This window comes from Micromys minutus (genome assembly GCF_963924665.1).
Source record: "Micromys minutus genome assembly, chromosome: 25".
NCBI lineage: Eukaryota > Metazoa > Chordata > Mammalia > Rodentia > Muridae > Micromys > Micromys minutus.
Window position 1 is genome coordinate 11,699,792 of NC_137960.1, and position 15,202 is coordinate 11,714,993.

Sequence of the window (15,202 nt, forward strand, 5' to 3'; positions counted from 1 at the left end):
CACACAAACACACACACACACACACACTAACAAAAAAGATTCAAAGGAAAAGATTAAGAAGGTGACGAAACTCAGAGGCTAGGGCTCCTGCAGCCTAGCCAAATCTCAGCACCTAACTTTGTTTTCTGATACCACATGCTGGAAAGAGAGAACAGGGTCCCTTAGGTTGTCTTCTGGTTCTCATGTACACATATAGAAAGTAGAAAATGAAAGACAAACAACAAACGAAACCAAAAGTAAAACCATACAATTATAAAACATCTGAAATAAATAAAACACTGTGGGGTATAGGTTAATGTTTTTTTAAAGTATTTTATTGGATATTCTCTGCATTTACATTTCAAGTGTTATCCTCCTCCTCCCCTTGCTTCTATGAAGGTGTTCCCTCTCCCAATCACTCTCTCCACCTCTGTGCCTTGGGATTCCTCGACAATGGGAAAACGCGCCTACGCTGGACCAAAGGCCTCTGCTCACATTGATGCCAGACTTTGCAGACTTAGCAAATGAGCTTCTCCTAGAAACATACAGAGAAATGGACAACCTCTGAGAAATTTCCAGAATCTCTGCCGCCCTCAGAGTTAGGTGCATTCAAGTCCCAGGAGAGGAAAACTTCACGGGTCATGGTCTTAGCCTTAAGTCTCGCGTGGCTCTTGTTTTCTTTTCACTGTGGAGAAGGATCGCCTCTGGCCTTGGGAACTGCGTGGAATTCCTCTATTCAAACCTCTGCTACCGACTCTTCCGGACTTGTGCTTGTTTTGTGACTCCGTGTCGAGCACTTTCTTTCACACAGATTAATAACCAGCTTCTGCAAGGACAGTGAGCCTCCCAGGGCTCAGGAAACCCACAAAACATTTACAAGACTAACAAACCTGCTCAGAGTCAACCTAAGCAGTAAATATTTAGTCGGACAGGAGATCCATCCAGGGGGTAGGGAACCCAGCTCTGGTCCTGGCTTTCCTTAATTCCCACCCCTGCTGCTTTGGGGGATGTTTCTGAGATGCAGCTGCTCCAGACAGCCAAGCTCCTATAAATAACTCCTCACCTATCCCCCCAATAGTTTCACCAAGTGGGGATAGAATAAAGTCATTTGTTTGGCATGCCCTTGGCCTGTTATTACCGACTATAAATAGCTTCCTGGGGGAAGGTCACACAGGAGCAAGAGAAGGGTTAGTTAGTCTGGATTAATGATGGAATATTTAAAAGGAAAGGAAGGGGAGAAAGGATGAGTACCATTAGGAGAAAGAACAAGTGGAGGGAGGCAGAAAAGATTTTCCTCCTCAACTCAGCAAAGGAGCTTCCATAATTCACTGCTGCCTGACCTAATATCAGTGTCTATTAAGTTATGATGGGGAAAGTTTTTACTAATATTGCAATTTATGCTGGAAACATATAAATGTGTCAGTATAAGGTTTATTAACTTCAATGACTCATTAGCTAGAAAAAATAGTTTTAGTAAATATGTGCTTGCACACACAGACACATATGTGCATATACACATACAACATACATATGTAAACATATACACATACACACATACATATAATGGATATCCATTTACACAAATAAACATCTATACATATATACATACACAAATATACAATACATTCATACTCTATCACACACACACATGAATAAAAATATACAAATATATATACACACATGCAAAATACATACACTCTCACACTAATACATGCACACATTCACATATACATATACACACACATATACGTACACACACTTGCATGTTCATACATATATATATATACACACACAACTATACTACACACAAACACACACACACACACACACACACACACACACACACACACACACACAGTCAGATGCTTGACCCAAAGTCTCCTCATCCCAGAATTCAAAGTGAGCTTAGCTGTTTTGAGTATCTGTGCTTAGGGGGAAGTGATGCCTGCAACTAGGTTTTAAGTCTTGGCCGATTCAACCCAACCCAGTCAGTGCCATTTCCTTGTCTTTAATCAGTGATTTTGTTTTAATTTTACATGCCATCCAACCATGGGCAATGCAGAAGGAATTCTATTCTCTTACTTAGAAAATGAGTAACAAGAAAACAAATTCCACCTCCTGGTTTTGGATGTTTCCAGGAAATGAGACCTGAGCCTCCATAGTCAATTAGTGAGCATTATGGAAACTATGTAGGAGTAGCGAACATCTGGACAAAGTCAGCGGGCAAACTGCAAAGAGCCTGAATGTTCTCCGTGAGATTTTAGACATATCCAGATGTTTGTCACTCCTCACCCCTCCCTGTTTGAGAGATGACACATCATGTTTGGGGTGAGACAAATTCTGATGTGTAACTTTCATCACCGGAAGCCTTGTGTCCCTTACTGATTTCTGTCTCTGTGTGCACACTGTGGTCTATGCGATTTCCATGTGGACTGTGACTTCCTACACTTCCCCTGTTCTTTTAAAACTGCCTAAATAATATGGCCCTTGTTTCTCTGTGTACTTAAATTTCTGATACCCAACTCTGAAACCTTTGCCATCTAATTTCAGATTAAGACATTGATGTGATGTTACATTATTCTCTCTTTTTTTTCTTCTTCAAACAAACCCTCACAAATTCCTCAGGGTCTGGGACTGAGATGATGACTTTTCTCTCCATTTCTATCAATACAACCTAATCATATCTGTAATATTTCCCTGTGCTTTTATTAACAGCTTTCATTAAACATTTGCAGAATTATTATAAACAATGGAGTTAGTAGTCACATTATTGCCCTTAAAAGTACTTTTCAATTGAATTTAATTCTTATCCATTTATCTATAGCTGTCACATATATAAGATTTTTTGGCATTTCAAAAAACAAAGGGAAAGTGTATTCTTCATAAGTAAGATAATTCTGAATGGCTGGGGAACTCCTATATTGATGTTATTAATTGTTTAATTAAACAAGCTGTTTTTGAATGTATATTTGTTTTCAAGTACATTCTAATGAAAAGTTTTAGAAACAAAATGTAGACTGTACATTTGGAATGCTCTTTCTGTTTCATCCTTCTATTTAGAATTTTGTTTGACTAAACTAACTCTAGATAAATACTTTAATGAGGACTAGATTTTGTAAGCAAACACTGTTTTATTGTGTTGTAGGCGGGCCATGAGGGAAGCGGGCACATTTACACTCAGTCTACAGTGCCTGAGAAAAGCCAAAGTGGATGAAAGACTTTATGTCTGGCATCTGCCATTCTGACCGTTATGGAACTTTGATGACCCAATCAATTCTGATACACAGGGATAAGAGTTTACTTGAGAAATGGTGACAGGAGTCAGTCATCCCTCATCTGTTTACTGATTCTTTGCTCACAGGTTTGGTCCATAAAGAAAGGACTATGCAGACAGAAAAACAATCTAAAACAGAGTTACATTTGTGAAGCAAAGCCATTGCCTCTCCCAGTACGGAAAACTTCTTTGTAAACAAAGCATTGCTTTTCTGAGTGTTGGAAACTTCAATGTTCACCTCCTGCTCGATATTAAACAAGGAAATCTTGCTCTAAAAAAATCCTCTGACCAGCATTCAGAGGGGGTACATTCACAAGTCCCTGACATTTCAGTAACTTGACAGTTATCAGACCAGAAGTTATCCTCCATTTAAACAGGCTAACTGAATATGGCACCACATTAGAAAGATACCAGGGAAAGCAGGCAGGGCAGGTAGAATTCCCAGCCCATGTATGCACACCCCTGCCTGAAGGCAGGGAGAGAGCTTCTTCTATTCCCAATGATACCCCTTGAACATAGATGTCACAGCAGCTGACTTGAGGTCTTCATGCAGATAGATGCTCTGGAAGCAGGAGTTCCCTAGGCTTCCTCTGTTTCCTGCTGAGAGCTCTGGCCACTAGTCTCTCTACCTATAAATAATAGATTGTGTACAGTTCCCCTTCCTGTGTACCACTTATAAATATCATTTATTATCGCCTCCTTTGTGTTTATGTGTTAGAAATACAGATTGGAAGCCTGCATAGAGACAGGGACGGACACACACACGTGCACTTAGGTCCCCTTCTCATCCAAGAGCAGCTGAGCACACGTGTGTGTCTTGTAGGGCCAATAATTGAAGGGCTGTGAAGGCAGGTAATACACTGTCTTTCAGAAGCTTTTATTTATAAACCTTACAAATGTCTTAAAGTCTCGTCTATACTTCGATCTCACCCCTTCCTTCCTTTCCTCTCCTCCCCTCTGATTCATATGATTCTCTTTACTTTTCCTGTTTGCCCACGTTGGGTTATCTGACTTTATCATCTAGCCCCAGTGAACACTATCATTTCCTATTGAGCCTCTGGTCAGTCTTCCTCTCATCCCTTACTAAGGCAGGCTACTATGCCTTCAGCAATTCTCAGTCTCTAGGCTTGTGCCATGGTTGAGAATTTTCCCCGAAGAAATTCCCCAAGAGACAAAGAAAAGGGCTTAGCAAGATGAAACGACCTTTGTCCTCTCAAAGGGGACTGGATTGAATTTGAGTAGGCAATAAAATCTGCCCCTTTATGAATACTAATCAAATATATTGTTTCATAAAATATATATACCCCAAGGTACAATAGTAGCATTTGTATGTTGGCAGCAGCCAACAGCTGTCTAATGGATTTAAAGAGCTTAGGATAGGAAGAAAATCATGCCTCATACTAGAAACTAACCAACTACTGGGCTAGTGAGGTTCTGGCTTTTAAAGGAGAAGCTACAACCATCTATTTATTAGACCATCATAATTTCTAACTGTATTCTAAGTATTCACCCTTACACTCACAGATAACTATAGGAGGAAAGGCAATGGAGAAATGATTCGATGAAAAAAATATCAAAAGTTGTAAGAAAAAGGAAGGTATATAAGAAAATAGAAAAAAGTTTAAAACCGCTTAAATGTCAACATAAAAATAAAAATAAATAACAAAAGAATGGGAAAATGTTGGCAGGGATTTTGGTTTCCCTAGAAGGTTATTGTGAGTCAAGTCTCTATAGGGCATTATTCTCATGGTTTTTGGTTGCTGTCTTGGGAGAGCCCAGCAGATAGACACAAAGAGAAAAATCAAAATGTATTGCTTCAGGCCACTGGGTTTCTAACTATTTATTATTAGATAAAAAGAGTATGTTGCTACTCATACTTGTCTGAGGATTGGTGATTACAACCATTCTAGTCATTGATAAACATCTACATTAGTTCAATACTGAATGTATCCTTACCATCAAACTGCATTCTTACTTTACTGACTGCTGGGTGCATAATGACATGCTGGTGTATATGATCTTCTTCTAATCAAAGCATCACCATCCTTTCTCTTTTATAGAACACCGTGAATAAGCATCTCAGAGTTTAACGTCTTTAATAAGTTTCATTCTAATAGAGAAGCTTTGGAGATTCAAGGTCTTTAGCTACAGTAATAGATGTTACCCAGTAGCTCGCAGCAAGTCGGTGCAGATCTGCAGTGGATTTGGATAGGTTGAAAGGATGCTGAACCTCGCTGTGTGATTCTGATTTTAAAAGAAACAATCATTGCTGCTATTGTACTGCTTTTTAAAGGAAAGCCAGGGTGCTCTAAAAGAAATACTCATTTACTAAAATCATAACTCCTATGCAACCCCATCTACATTGAATACATACATTGTGGGGTTAATATTAATACTGTTTACTTAATTCTCCCTTCAAAGGGGGCTCACTTATTCTCACTCAGAGCAGGTTGCTAGGGAGTCCATCTTGAGCACAGTGAGTCTGATACTGTAAAGACTCTCTTCCTGACTGTACTTGGGTTATTTCAACTCCAACTGCAAGTTTTCTTTTGAGCAAACCATTTAGTGTTTGCTTTTCTTAGTTGATTTGAACACATCTCCATTAACTGGGAAGAGAAACAGAGATGGAATATTCCAAAGGAAAGAGAGAGAGAAAGGGAGGGAGAGAGGAAGGGGGAGGGGAGTGGGGAAGGAGAGAGAGATATGTTTTCTATGTTTTGTAATTATCTTATGAAAGGCTGATATCAGAGTTTCATGATGACACTTCGAGTCTGATAGAGATCCTGGAGTCTTTGCAAACTGAAACATGGAGGTTCACATTTCAAGACTATAACATCTCATGAAGGCGAGGAAGGAAAAAACTGGAAAGAAGCTAGAGAGAGGATGGGAAAGTTCGAGTTGACACTAAGCCATGCTTACATACAGCTCTCTACCAGCAAATCAATTAAGAAAAGAGCAAGCTGAGTGGGATCGGGAGCTGTGCTCAAAAGAAAACTTGTAGTTTGAGTTCAAACAACATGAGGAGCATTGAGACTGTCACACTCACTGTGCTCAGGGTGGGACCCACAGCAACCTGACAGGGCTGAGAAGATGCGAGCCCTATTTTTGAAGGGGAAGAATCAAATAAGCAGTATTATATTAACCACACAGAGTATGTATTTAGTTATCTGAACTGCCTATTATGGCAATCCCTGTGCTAAATGCATCAAGTGCACACAACAAATAAGAAAAATAGAAAGTCCTTCTTTGTATCGTTTGCAAAGAAGTTAAGACCTGTGGAATTCAGAGCATTTAGTCCCGAGGAGTACAATATCTGGGCTGTTTATAAATATAAAAAAAAAAAAAAAACCGAATTATAGAGAAGGTTTAACAGCGGAGTGAAACTGCCTCAAAATGTGTAGCCTTGAAGACAGATCAATAGATGATGTACAGTACGTAGACAAGAGATGAAAATACTCTGTAAATGGATGATCAGAGCCCATGAACCCACTGTAAAAACATCAAATTCCAGACATTCTTATAACCAGAGCTTCAGAGGAGGAAGGGCCAGAGGGACATCAGAGAAAACGTGTGTTAAACAGACAATGGCTGACTTAATTCAGAGATGATATGCATCCACTATAAACAACAATCGTCAAAGAAGCTAACTCCAAAGAAAGGAACACCTGGCATGTAAATGCCATGTCATTAAGTGTGGAAATTAAATGGAATAAAAACCCATGAAATTAAATGGGAAAAAACTCTGAAAGTGTGTGTGTATATATATATATATATATATATATATATATATATATATGGAGAGAGAGAAAGAAATGCCATACCACAAGCTGCAAACACAACTAGATATGAGCTGTCTTCTCTTATCAGAAGCACCACTTAAAGCAATTCAATGATGTCATGATTCAGTGACTTGTGTTACTGCATTACCCAGTGCCGATCTGCAGGACAGAGAAACTGATATGAGATGGAGTGATAGGATCCAGGCATGTGGTAGGTACACACTTAGTACCTTAGGGCTATAGTCCAACACCAGAAGATTACTGTCATATTGAAACCCACACATTTCTCAAGAAGGCAGAAGAAACCATATTTTTATGTGAAATTTCACGATACTTCCACATTGGCTCAAAATTGTTTAAGTGGCTGTATGGGCAAATCTGTAAGTGTGTGTGCGGAATTAGTTTCACAGATATCTGACTAAAGGATTAAACATCTGATCTGAGGCATCACATGAAAGAAGACAGGACAATCTGTTATTTGTATCCTGTGCTGCTGATATTAATTTGAAATTATAGTTATCTGGACATTTAGGAATAAAGAAAACATGATGACCTTTATTAGTCTTTAGCAGATTCATAGCAGCAGAAAGTCAACAACCACCAGGTACTTCTGTCACAGAATCACCAGGTACCCCTGTCACAGAATCACCAGGCACCTCTGACACAGTCACCAGATACCTCTGATACAAAATCACCAGGTACCTCTGTCACAGAATCTCCAGGTACCTCAGTCACATTAGAATAGAACTGAAAACAAAGTCAATGTTAAATGCCAAGGATGACTAAAGCTTGCTTACCTCCAATAAGCCTTGGGGATCCTGGGAGATTACACAGTGAATAAAATGCTTGCCCCAAAAGTGTGAGGACCTAAGTTCAAATCCCCAGAACCCATGTAAAACCAGATGCAACAGCATAGGCACATACAGAGACACACACAGAGGCACAGACAGACAGACAGACAGACATGCACACACTCAGGTAGGCACACACACATAGACAAACAGACAAACACAGACAGACAAACAGACAGACAGACAGACACACACACACACAGAGGTTAACCTATTACATCAAGTACAGAGTTCTCTCAATATCATATATATGTATATATGTGTGTGTATATATATAGCTTCAATGTACAGATGCCTTATCCATCTGTAGGTTCTAAGAGGCACATAATTGATCTTGGTAGCAGAACAGCTTTATCCCTGGAAAGGGAAAGCCGTCAAAGCAGAGTTTTTTGCCATGAGGTAGGATGTCACTCGGCTTTACAGAACTCTGAAGGACCTCTCCCGAATAACTCAGGGCTGTCTCGGGCCACAACTAAACCTCGGATTTTTCTGTTCTTTTTTCAACGCAATCAGTATTTCTCAGAAACGCGTCATCGGTTGGCTATGCTGCGCTGGCTGCGCTGGCTGCGCTGGGGTTTTTTTTATAGCGTGGCCGGAAAGACCAGGGGAAGGCTGACGGTTAAGCACACAGAGTAATTGAGGAAACTCCACGGAGGGAAACAGCAAATGGCTTGGAAGTGCAATGTGCATGAGGTCACCAGTCTTCACCTGCAGAAGAGAAAGTGCTGTCCTCACCCTTGACTGGTCAGATTCCTGCTCCTAACATCATTTCTTGTGCAGCGCTGGTCATTTCAAGGCTCGCTTGACTTCATCGCCTGTGCCTGCTCACGCTCCTGCTCAGTGGTCTCTTTCCGGGGTGGGGGAGGGGGACAAGACAAACTCCAAGCTCCCTACGCCTTCCACTGACTTTGTAATGCTCTTCAGATTTTGTTTTTCACTCGTATTATCGAAGTTTCAACACAGGTCATCAGTGACCGTCTCGTTGATACACAATGAAAAGCCACTTTTCTGAAAGGAGGCTTTGCATTCCGGAAAACCAGGCAGACGCCTCACCTCGGGACCTGCTTTTGTCTCCTGAACTACCTGACTTGAGGGAAGACCCTCCTGATTAGTTCTCGGGTACGAATTGGTCATCTCTGTAGTGATATACCTACAGACAACATCATGCGGACTGAGCAGGCTGTAAGCATATTTAGGAATATGGATAACATATGTTTGCTGTGTTGGAAAGCATGCGTAGCAACAACTAAAAGGAGGCATGGATTCCAGAGAGAAGAGGGTGGGGAAATAGGATGGGTGGGAGAGAGGAAAGAGAAGGGGAAATTATGCTTTATATTTTAATACCAGAACTTTTAAAAACGTAAAGATATGTATAAACTTTGTATGTCTGCCATTGGTTCCCTTCCATGATCTATGACAGTTGGACTTGAACGTGATTCCACCATCTGCAAGCCCTGGGGTTTATTCTCCTTGTGTAAAGCTACAGACAAAATGCAGGGTTGAGCCACAGAGGTGTGGCATTAACTCCACTGCATTGTATAAACTCAGTTACGGACAGGAGCTATGACATCAGAACTCTCACGTAAGAAGTAGGTCTTACTCTGTTTATGGGAAACCATTATCTTCTAGAAGCTTCCACGGGAGTTGTGAAGATGGGACTCCGGTTGGAGTTCTGTTTATTTAGAGTTTTAAAAATTGGAAATAGATTCGTGTCTTATGCAATGCATCCTGGCCACGGTTTCCTCTTCCGCAACTCCACCACCACCACCTCCTTTCTCCCCCAAATCCACTCCCCCTCCATTTCCCTCCAGAAAAGAATAGGCCTCTAAGACACAACAACCAAAATCAACAAAACAAGACACAATAAGACAAGGCAAAAGCCCTGTTATGGAGGCTGGGCAAGGCAACCCCACAGCAGGAAGGTAGTTCTAAGAGAGTCAGAGACACACCCATTCCCATTGTGAGGAGTCCCACACAAACACCAAGCTAAGAGCCATGACATAGAGGAACTGATATAGACCCTCGCAGGAGGTGCTTGTCACTTCAGCCTCTGTGAGCTCATATGAATCCCGCTTGCTTTTCAGTTGAAGAATTCTGACTTGGTAAGATAAGCAACTAGAAACAGCTCATTTTATGGCTAAGACAATTAGAAAACCAACAGGGATGTCCTCTGGTCTAATACAAACAAACTGAACCCTACCAAGAAACTTCGGAGGCCATTGCTGGAAGCTCTGGCTTGTTTGGGGTAGGGTCCATATTGGCACGGGCAGGGCATTGTGGCTGTTCTATACTGGAAATACCCATCCTGCATCTGCCAGGTGTAATGGCAACAGTCAGATTATCCGTACGCCTGTGTCATTTGGTGGTGTCAGCTGAGATTCGTTTAGAACAGTGCTTCTTAACCTGTGGATCTCGACCCCATTGGGATTCTGTACCAGATATTTTCCATATCATATCAGATATCTGCACTGCCATTTATAATGGTGGCAAAGTCACAGTTATGAAGTGCCAACTAGATTAATATTCTAGCTAGGGTCACCATAACATAAGGAAGCATATTAAAGGGTCACCACATTAGGAAGGCTAAAAGAGACTGATTTAGATGGTTCTAGAGTTCAGAATAATGGAAATTTAATAAAACAACATTAACAACAACAACAACAAATGGAATCTTATATCTACCTCCAAAATGAGTTTTTACAAAAGAATCACAGGTCTTAAAACCAGTGCAACTTTGGGGACAATTTAATAACTCTATCAGGTAAAGCAAACATCTATTACATGTCTCACAACAATCACCACCGCGAGTACTTACCGGATCTTCTGGGTTGTACTGAATGACGTATTCTATCTGTCCGTTGGGACCGTCGTCTATGTCTGTAGCTCCATTGTCCCCTGAAAACCCCGTGAATATTGTGGTGCCGACTGGAGTGAGCTGGAGAAAACACGAGAGAAACAAATGGTCTGTTCCTTTATCATCCATAAAAGTTTTCCAGTTTAAAAACCATCTCTTCATTAAACCCAGGGAGAGAGAGAAGTAAGCTGCTCGAATCAGACTCACAGTCCTGAAAATAAATCGGTAAATCTGCCAAGACCTCACACAAGAGTCCTGAAAGGTCTGAAGTTTACAATTTCAAGGCTGTGATTTAATAAACAGAAAGTTTGTTGGAAAAAGCACATTTGGACCATTTTACATCCATTAGCATCTCAATGCCCACAGAGAAAATGCATCTGTTTTCATGTCCAAAGTTTACAACTTCAAGACCTTCATTTGTAAAGAAAACAGAAAGTTCAATGAAAAACACATTTGGACCATTTTGTATCCATTGGCCTCTTAGCACCTGTGGAGAAAAATGCATCTATTTCTTTAGGTTAAAAAAAAAACAACAACAAACTATAATGTATGAGGTTATCACAGGCTAGAATTTAAATTGAGGTTGTATTTCATTTTATAAGATATGAAATAATTTCGGAGTCGTAGAATCTAGGTTGGTAATGCATATGCAAACAATAAGTTAACATTTATGATGCTCAAATCTACTCCTCCAGCATAAGCCTTCCCTTTATATTCTTCTGGCTATCGTAAAAAACACACCAATACTGAGGCTATGGAGCACTCATGAAAAGGGACCTATCATGACTGACCTCTGAAAGACCCAAAAAACAGCTGAAAAGGCCAGAAGCAGATATCCACACCCAACCAACCAATCAACAGAAGCTGCTGACCCCTGTGGTTGAATTAGGGAAAAGCTGGAAGAAGCTGAGGAGGAGGGTGACCCTGTAAGAGAACCAGCAGTCTCAATCAACCTGGACCCCCAAGATCTCTCAGATACTGGATCACCAACCAGTCAGCACATTCCAGCTGATATGGGGTCCCCAACACATAAACAGCAGAGGACTCTCAGTTCTGGGTTCAGTCAGAGAAGATGCACCTAACCCTCAAGAGACTGGAGGTCCCAAGGAGTTTAGAGGTCTAGTAGGATCAGGGTTGGGACATCCTCATGGAAGCAGTGGGTTGAGGAAGAAGTATGGGGTGTGGAACAGTAGGATGGTGGACCAGGAGGGGAATAAAATCTTGAGTGTAAAAGTAAAAAAGAAAAAGAAAAAAAAAACAACACCCTTGTGAAGGCAACTGGAGGAGGAGAGGAGAGGACGGTGGGGGGAGGACAGAGTAAAGGGATAACATCTCAAATGTAAATACAGAGTATCTAATAAAAAAAAAGAGAAAAAAAGAAAAAGAAAAAAAAGGAAAAAAAAAATACACTCAGGAACAATGTCCCAAAAGACTGGCCTTAAACTACTGGGAAGAGAAAGACATTCATTCATTCTTAAAATGGTAATAGCATCCCCAAAGACTAACGTTACTTATCTATGTTTTTTATGGTTTCTCTTCGCAACAGATTATATTGGGTCATACTGGCTTTTGGTTTTAGAAACTCCAAGCAGAGATGCCATTCTACAAAATAATTTTATTTGTTTGTATTTCTGAGAGGAAAAGGATGAGCGACTCGGCTCTGTTGCCTCAACAGAGAAAGGGAGATGTGATTTGATTTCGGATATGGAAGCCGCTCCGAGAAGGGGATTTAAATCCTCCAAAACTAAATCGCAAGCTGTAGGTAGCATAACCGGCGAGTTCGCCACGTTGTAAGAATCCAAGTGAACTCCAGCTTCCAGGATGTTTACAGTGTGGAGGAGGAGCAGGCTCAGGCACAGGCTTGTGATTAGCTCTGCCTTTGAACAGAGTGAATGTTGCTTGGTTCCTTGTCTGTGTGTTTATAGCAACCATCTTAGTGCAGAAGGCTCCTGCCCATGATTACTACTGTAGCACACTAACAGGCACATGTATGTATGTGTACATGTGCAATAGTGCAGTTCTTTATGATCTGCTGATGACAGACCTGTCCAACAAATATTAGAGTCCCATGTGTTTGATGCTGATAGAAGAGCGATATTTGCACTAAAGGAATAAGGTAGAAAGATGGGAAATTAAAAAAGAAACCATAGACTCTAAGGCATGTGATATGATTCGTCTGTTAAGGGCTTGCCACTCAAGCAAGAAGACTGGGTTCCAGGTACCCAGAGTTCAGGTGACTGTCCTGCAGGTGTGGCAGTGAACAGTAATTCTAGTCCTGGAAAACAGAAGAGGGTGGGTCTCAACAACAAGCTGACTGGAGAGACAGTCTAAGTGGCCTCTGGGTTGGACTAGGAAAGTCTCCAGTAAGGAATGCAGTAGAGAACAATCCGGGAAGGTTGCAGACCCAGTCTCAGGCCTTCACAGTTATATTCACTTGTGTTCCAGATCATTCACACACACACACACACACACACACACACACACACACACACACAAACACACACAAACACACACAGATGCACATATATTCATATACACACCAAATGAATACACATGAAAAGAAAGAGACAAATATAAGATTAGTAGACGTAAATATTTAATTTAATTTCATTATGTCTGTTCCCACCAGAAATATGCTTGAATATTTGGATCTTCATGCCTAGGTATATGGTGTGTGTGTGTGTGTGTGTGTATGTGTGTGTGTGTGCTCATGTGTGCGCGTGCATGTATAAGCATTTATCCATGATTTATGTCTGCACTAGAAATATGCTCGCATGTCTTTATACATGCCTGTGCACATGCACCATATCCTCACGTGAACTTTCCTTTCTGAGGCACGAGTATGTTGAGAGTGTGTAACAACCCTCGAGCTCTCCTGCTCTCATATAGTCTGTACTCCCCTGTGTGGTAATAGTAGTTCTGAGGGGGCCACATCTACACAAACAAGAATGCTCTGTATCTTTTTATCGTTCAATGTGTCACATTTCAATTTGGTTTTTGAAGGGTCCTATATCCAACCTGACCCGCCTGGACAGATGTCTGAAGGTGCCTCTTACTTATGTCCTTCCTATCTTTTTCCACAAGTCATTGACACAGGCAGCCAAAGGGTCATAAACTATATAGATTAACTGAAAGTCAAAAGCTATAGAAAAATCACTGCACAGAATGTAAAGCGGTTTACGGAGATTCCACAGTGAAAAGGTTCGTGGCATAAATAAATGATAAAAGCCCCAAGCGACAGGCAAGTTTAGGCTGGATGAAAGGCTATGTAGTAGGTTCATGTGTGTGAAACTCAGGCAGGAGTGCATTGATAGGTACAGGTTTGTTAATATATATCTTATTTATTTAATTAAAATATCATTGTCTCTCCGTGCTTGAGGTGATGAGAGACTGTTTTGACTTGTAAAGTTATTTTTTTTCTGAAATGTTAAGTGTAATGATTATTCCTGGTTGTCATCTTGACTCTATCTGAAATGAACCACAATCCAGAATTGAGGGACTTGCCTGTGATCCTGATCTTGAGGCTGGAAAAGACAAGTTTCTGACCTGGATCTTGGCATGGAGACCTTGAGGCATAGTGGCCATGAAAAGCTTAGGTCCAGGCTGGGTAGTGCATGCCTTTAAATCCAGGCGACAAGGCAAGGGGCTCTCTGAGCTCTAAGTCAGTTTGGAACAAAGCAAGTCACAGATCCTGGCATAATGGTACACACCTTTAATCTGGGCCACACTTTCTTTGTTGATGTTGGTTTTTTTTTGTTCCTCTTTTTTATTGGGTATTTTATGTATTTACATTTCAAATGTTATCTATTTCCTGGTTCCCCTCTCCCCTCCCCTCCCTCCTCCCCCTGCTTTTATGAGGATGCTCCCCTTCCCACCTACCCATTCTCACCTCAACACCTTGGCATTCACCTACACTGAGGCATTGAGCTTTCATAGGACCAAGGGCTTCTCCTCCTATTGATGCCAGACAATGCCATTCTCTGCTACATATGCAGCTGGAGCCATGGGTATCTCCATGTGTACTCTTTGGTTGGTGGTTTAGTCCCTGCAACCTCTGGGTGGGGGGTCTGGTTGGTTGATATCCTCCTATGGGGTTTCAAACCCCTTCAGCTCCTTCAATCTTTTCGCTAACTTCTCCATTAGGGTCCCCATGCTCAGTCTAACGGTAAGCTGCAAGCATCCTCATCTGTATCAGTAAGGCACTGGCAGAGGCTCTCAGGAGACATCCACATCAGGAAGAGTTGTTCTTCTTCACCTGCTTGCATTTACTCACCAGCACATCTGCTGGAACTTACTTCTACAGAAGACCAGCTGAAACACCTAGCCTCGTGGGACTGAGCAACTACTAGAATCGTAGACTTCCCATTTACAACTGATCATTGTTGGGTTAGTTGGACTGCAGACTCTAAGTCATCACAATAAATTTTTTCAATGAATAGAAAAATTCCATAAGTTCTGTTACTCT

At 41.1% G+C, this 15,202-nt stretch overlaps 1 protein-coding gene across 11 annotated transcripts in view; it reads right to left on the reverse strand.

Moving 5' to 3' along the window:
- PCDH15 (protocadherin related 15) overlaps window positions 1-15,202 on the reverse strand; it is a gene marked incomplete at both ends in the record, with an annotated part of 610,552 nt that overhangs the window by 353,569 nt on the left and 241,781 nt on the right. For all 11 annotated transcript variants that reach the window (XM_080938401.1, XM_080938402.1, XM_080938400.1 and 8 more), the window contains one exon: window positions 10,699-10,818. In XM_080938401.1, the coding sequence (XP_080794527.1) occupies window positions 10,699-10,818 (120 nt within the window). The remainder of the gene's footprint in view (window positions 1-10,698; window positions 10,819-15,202) is intronic.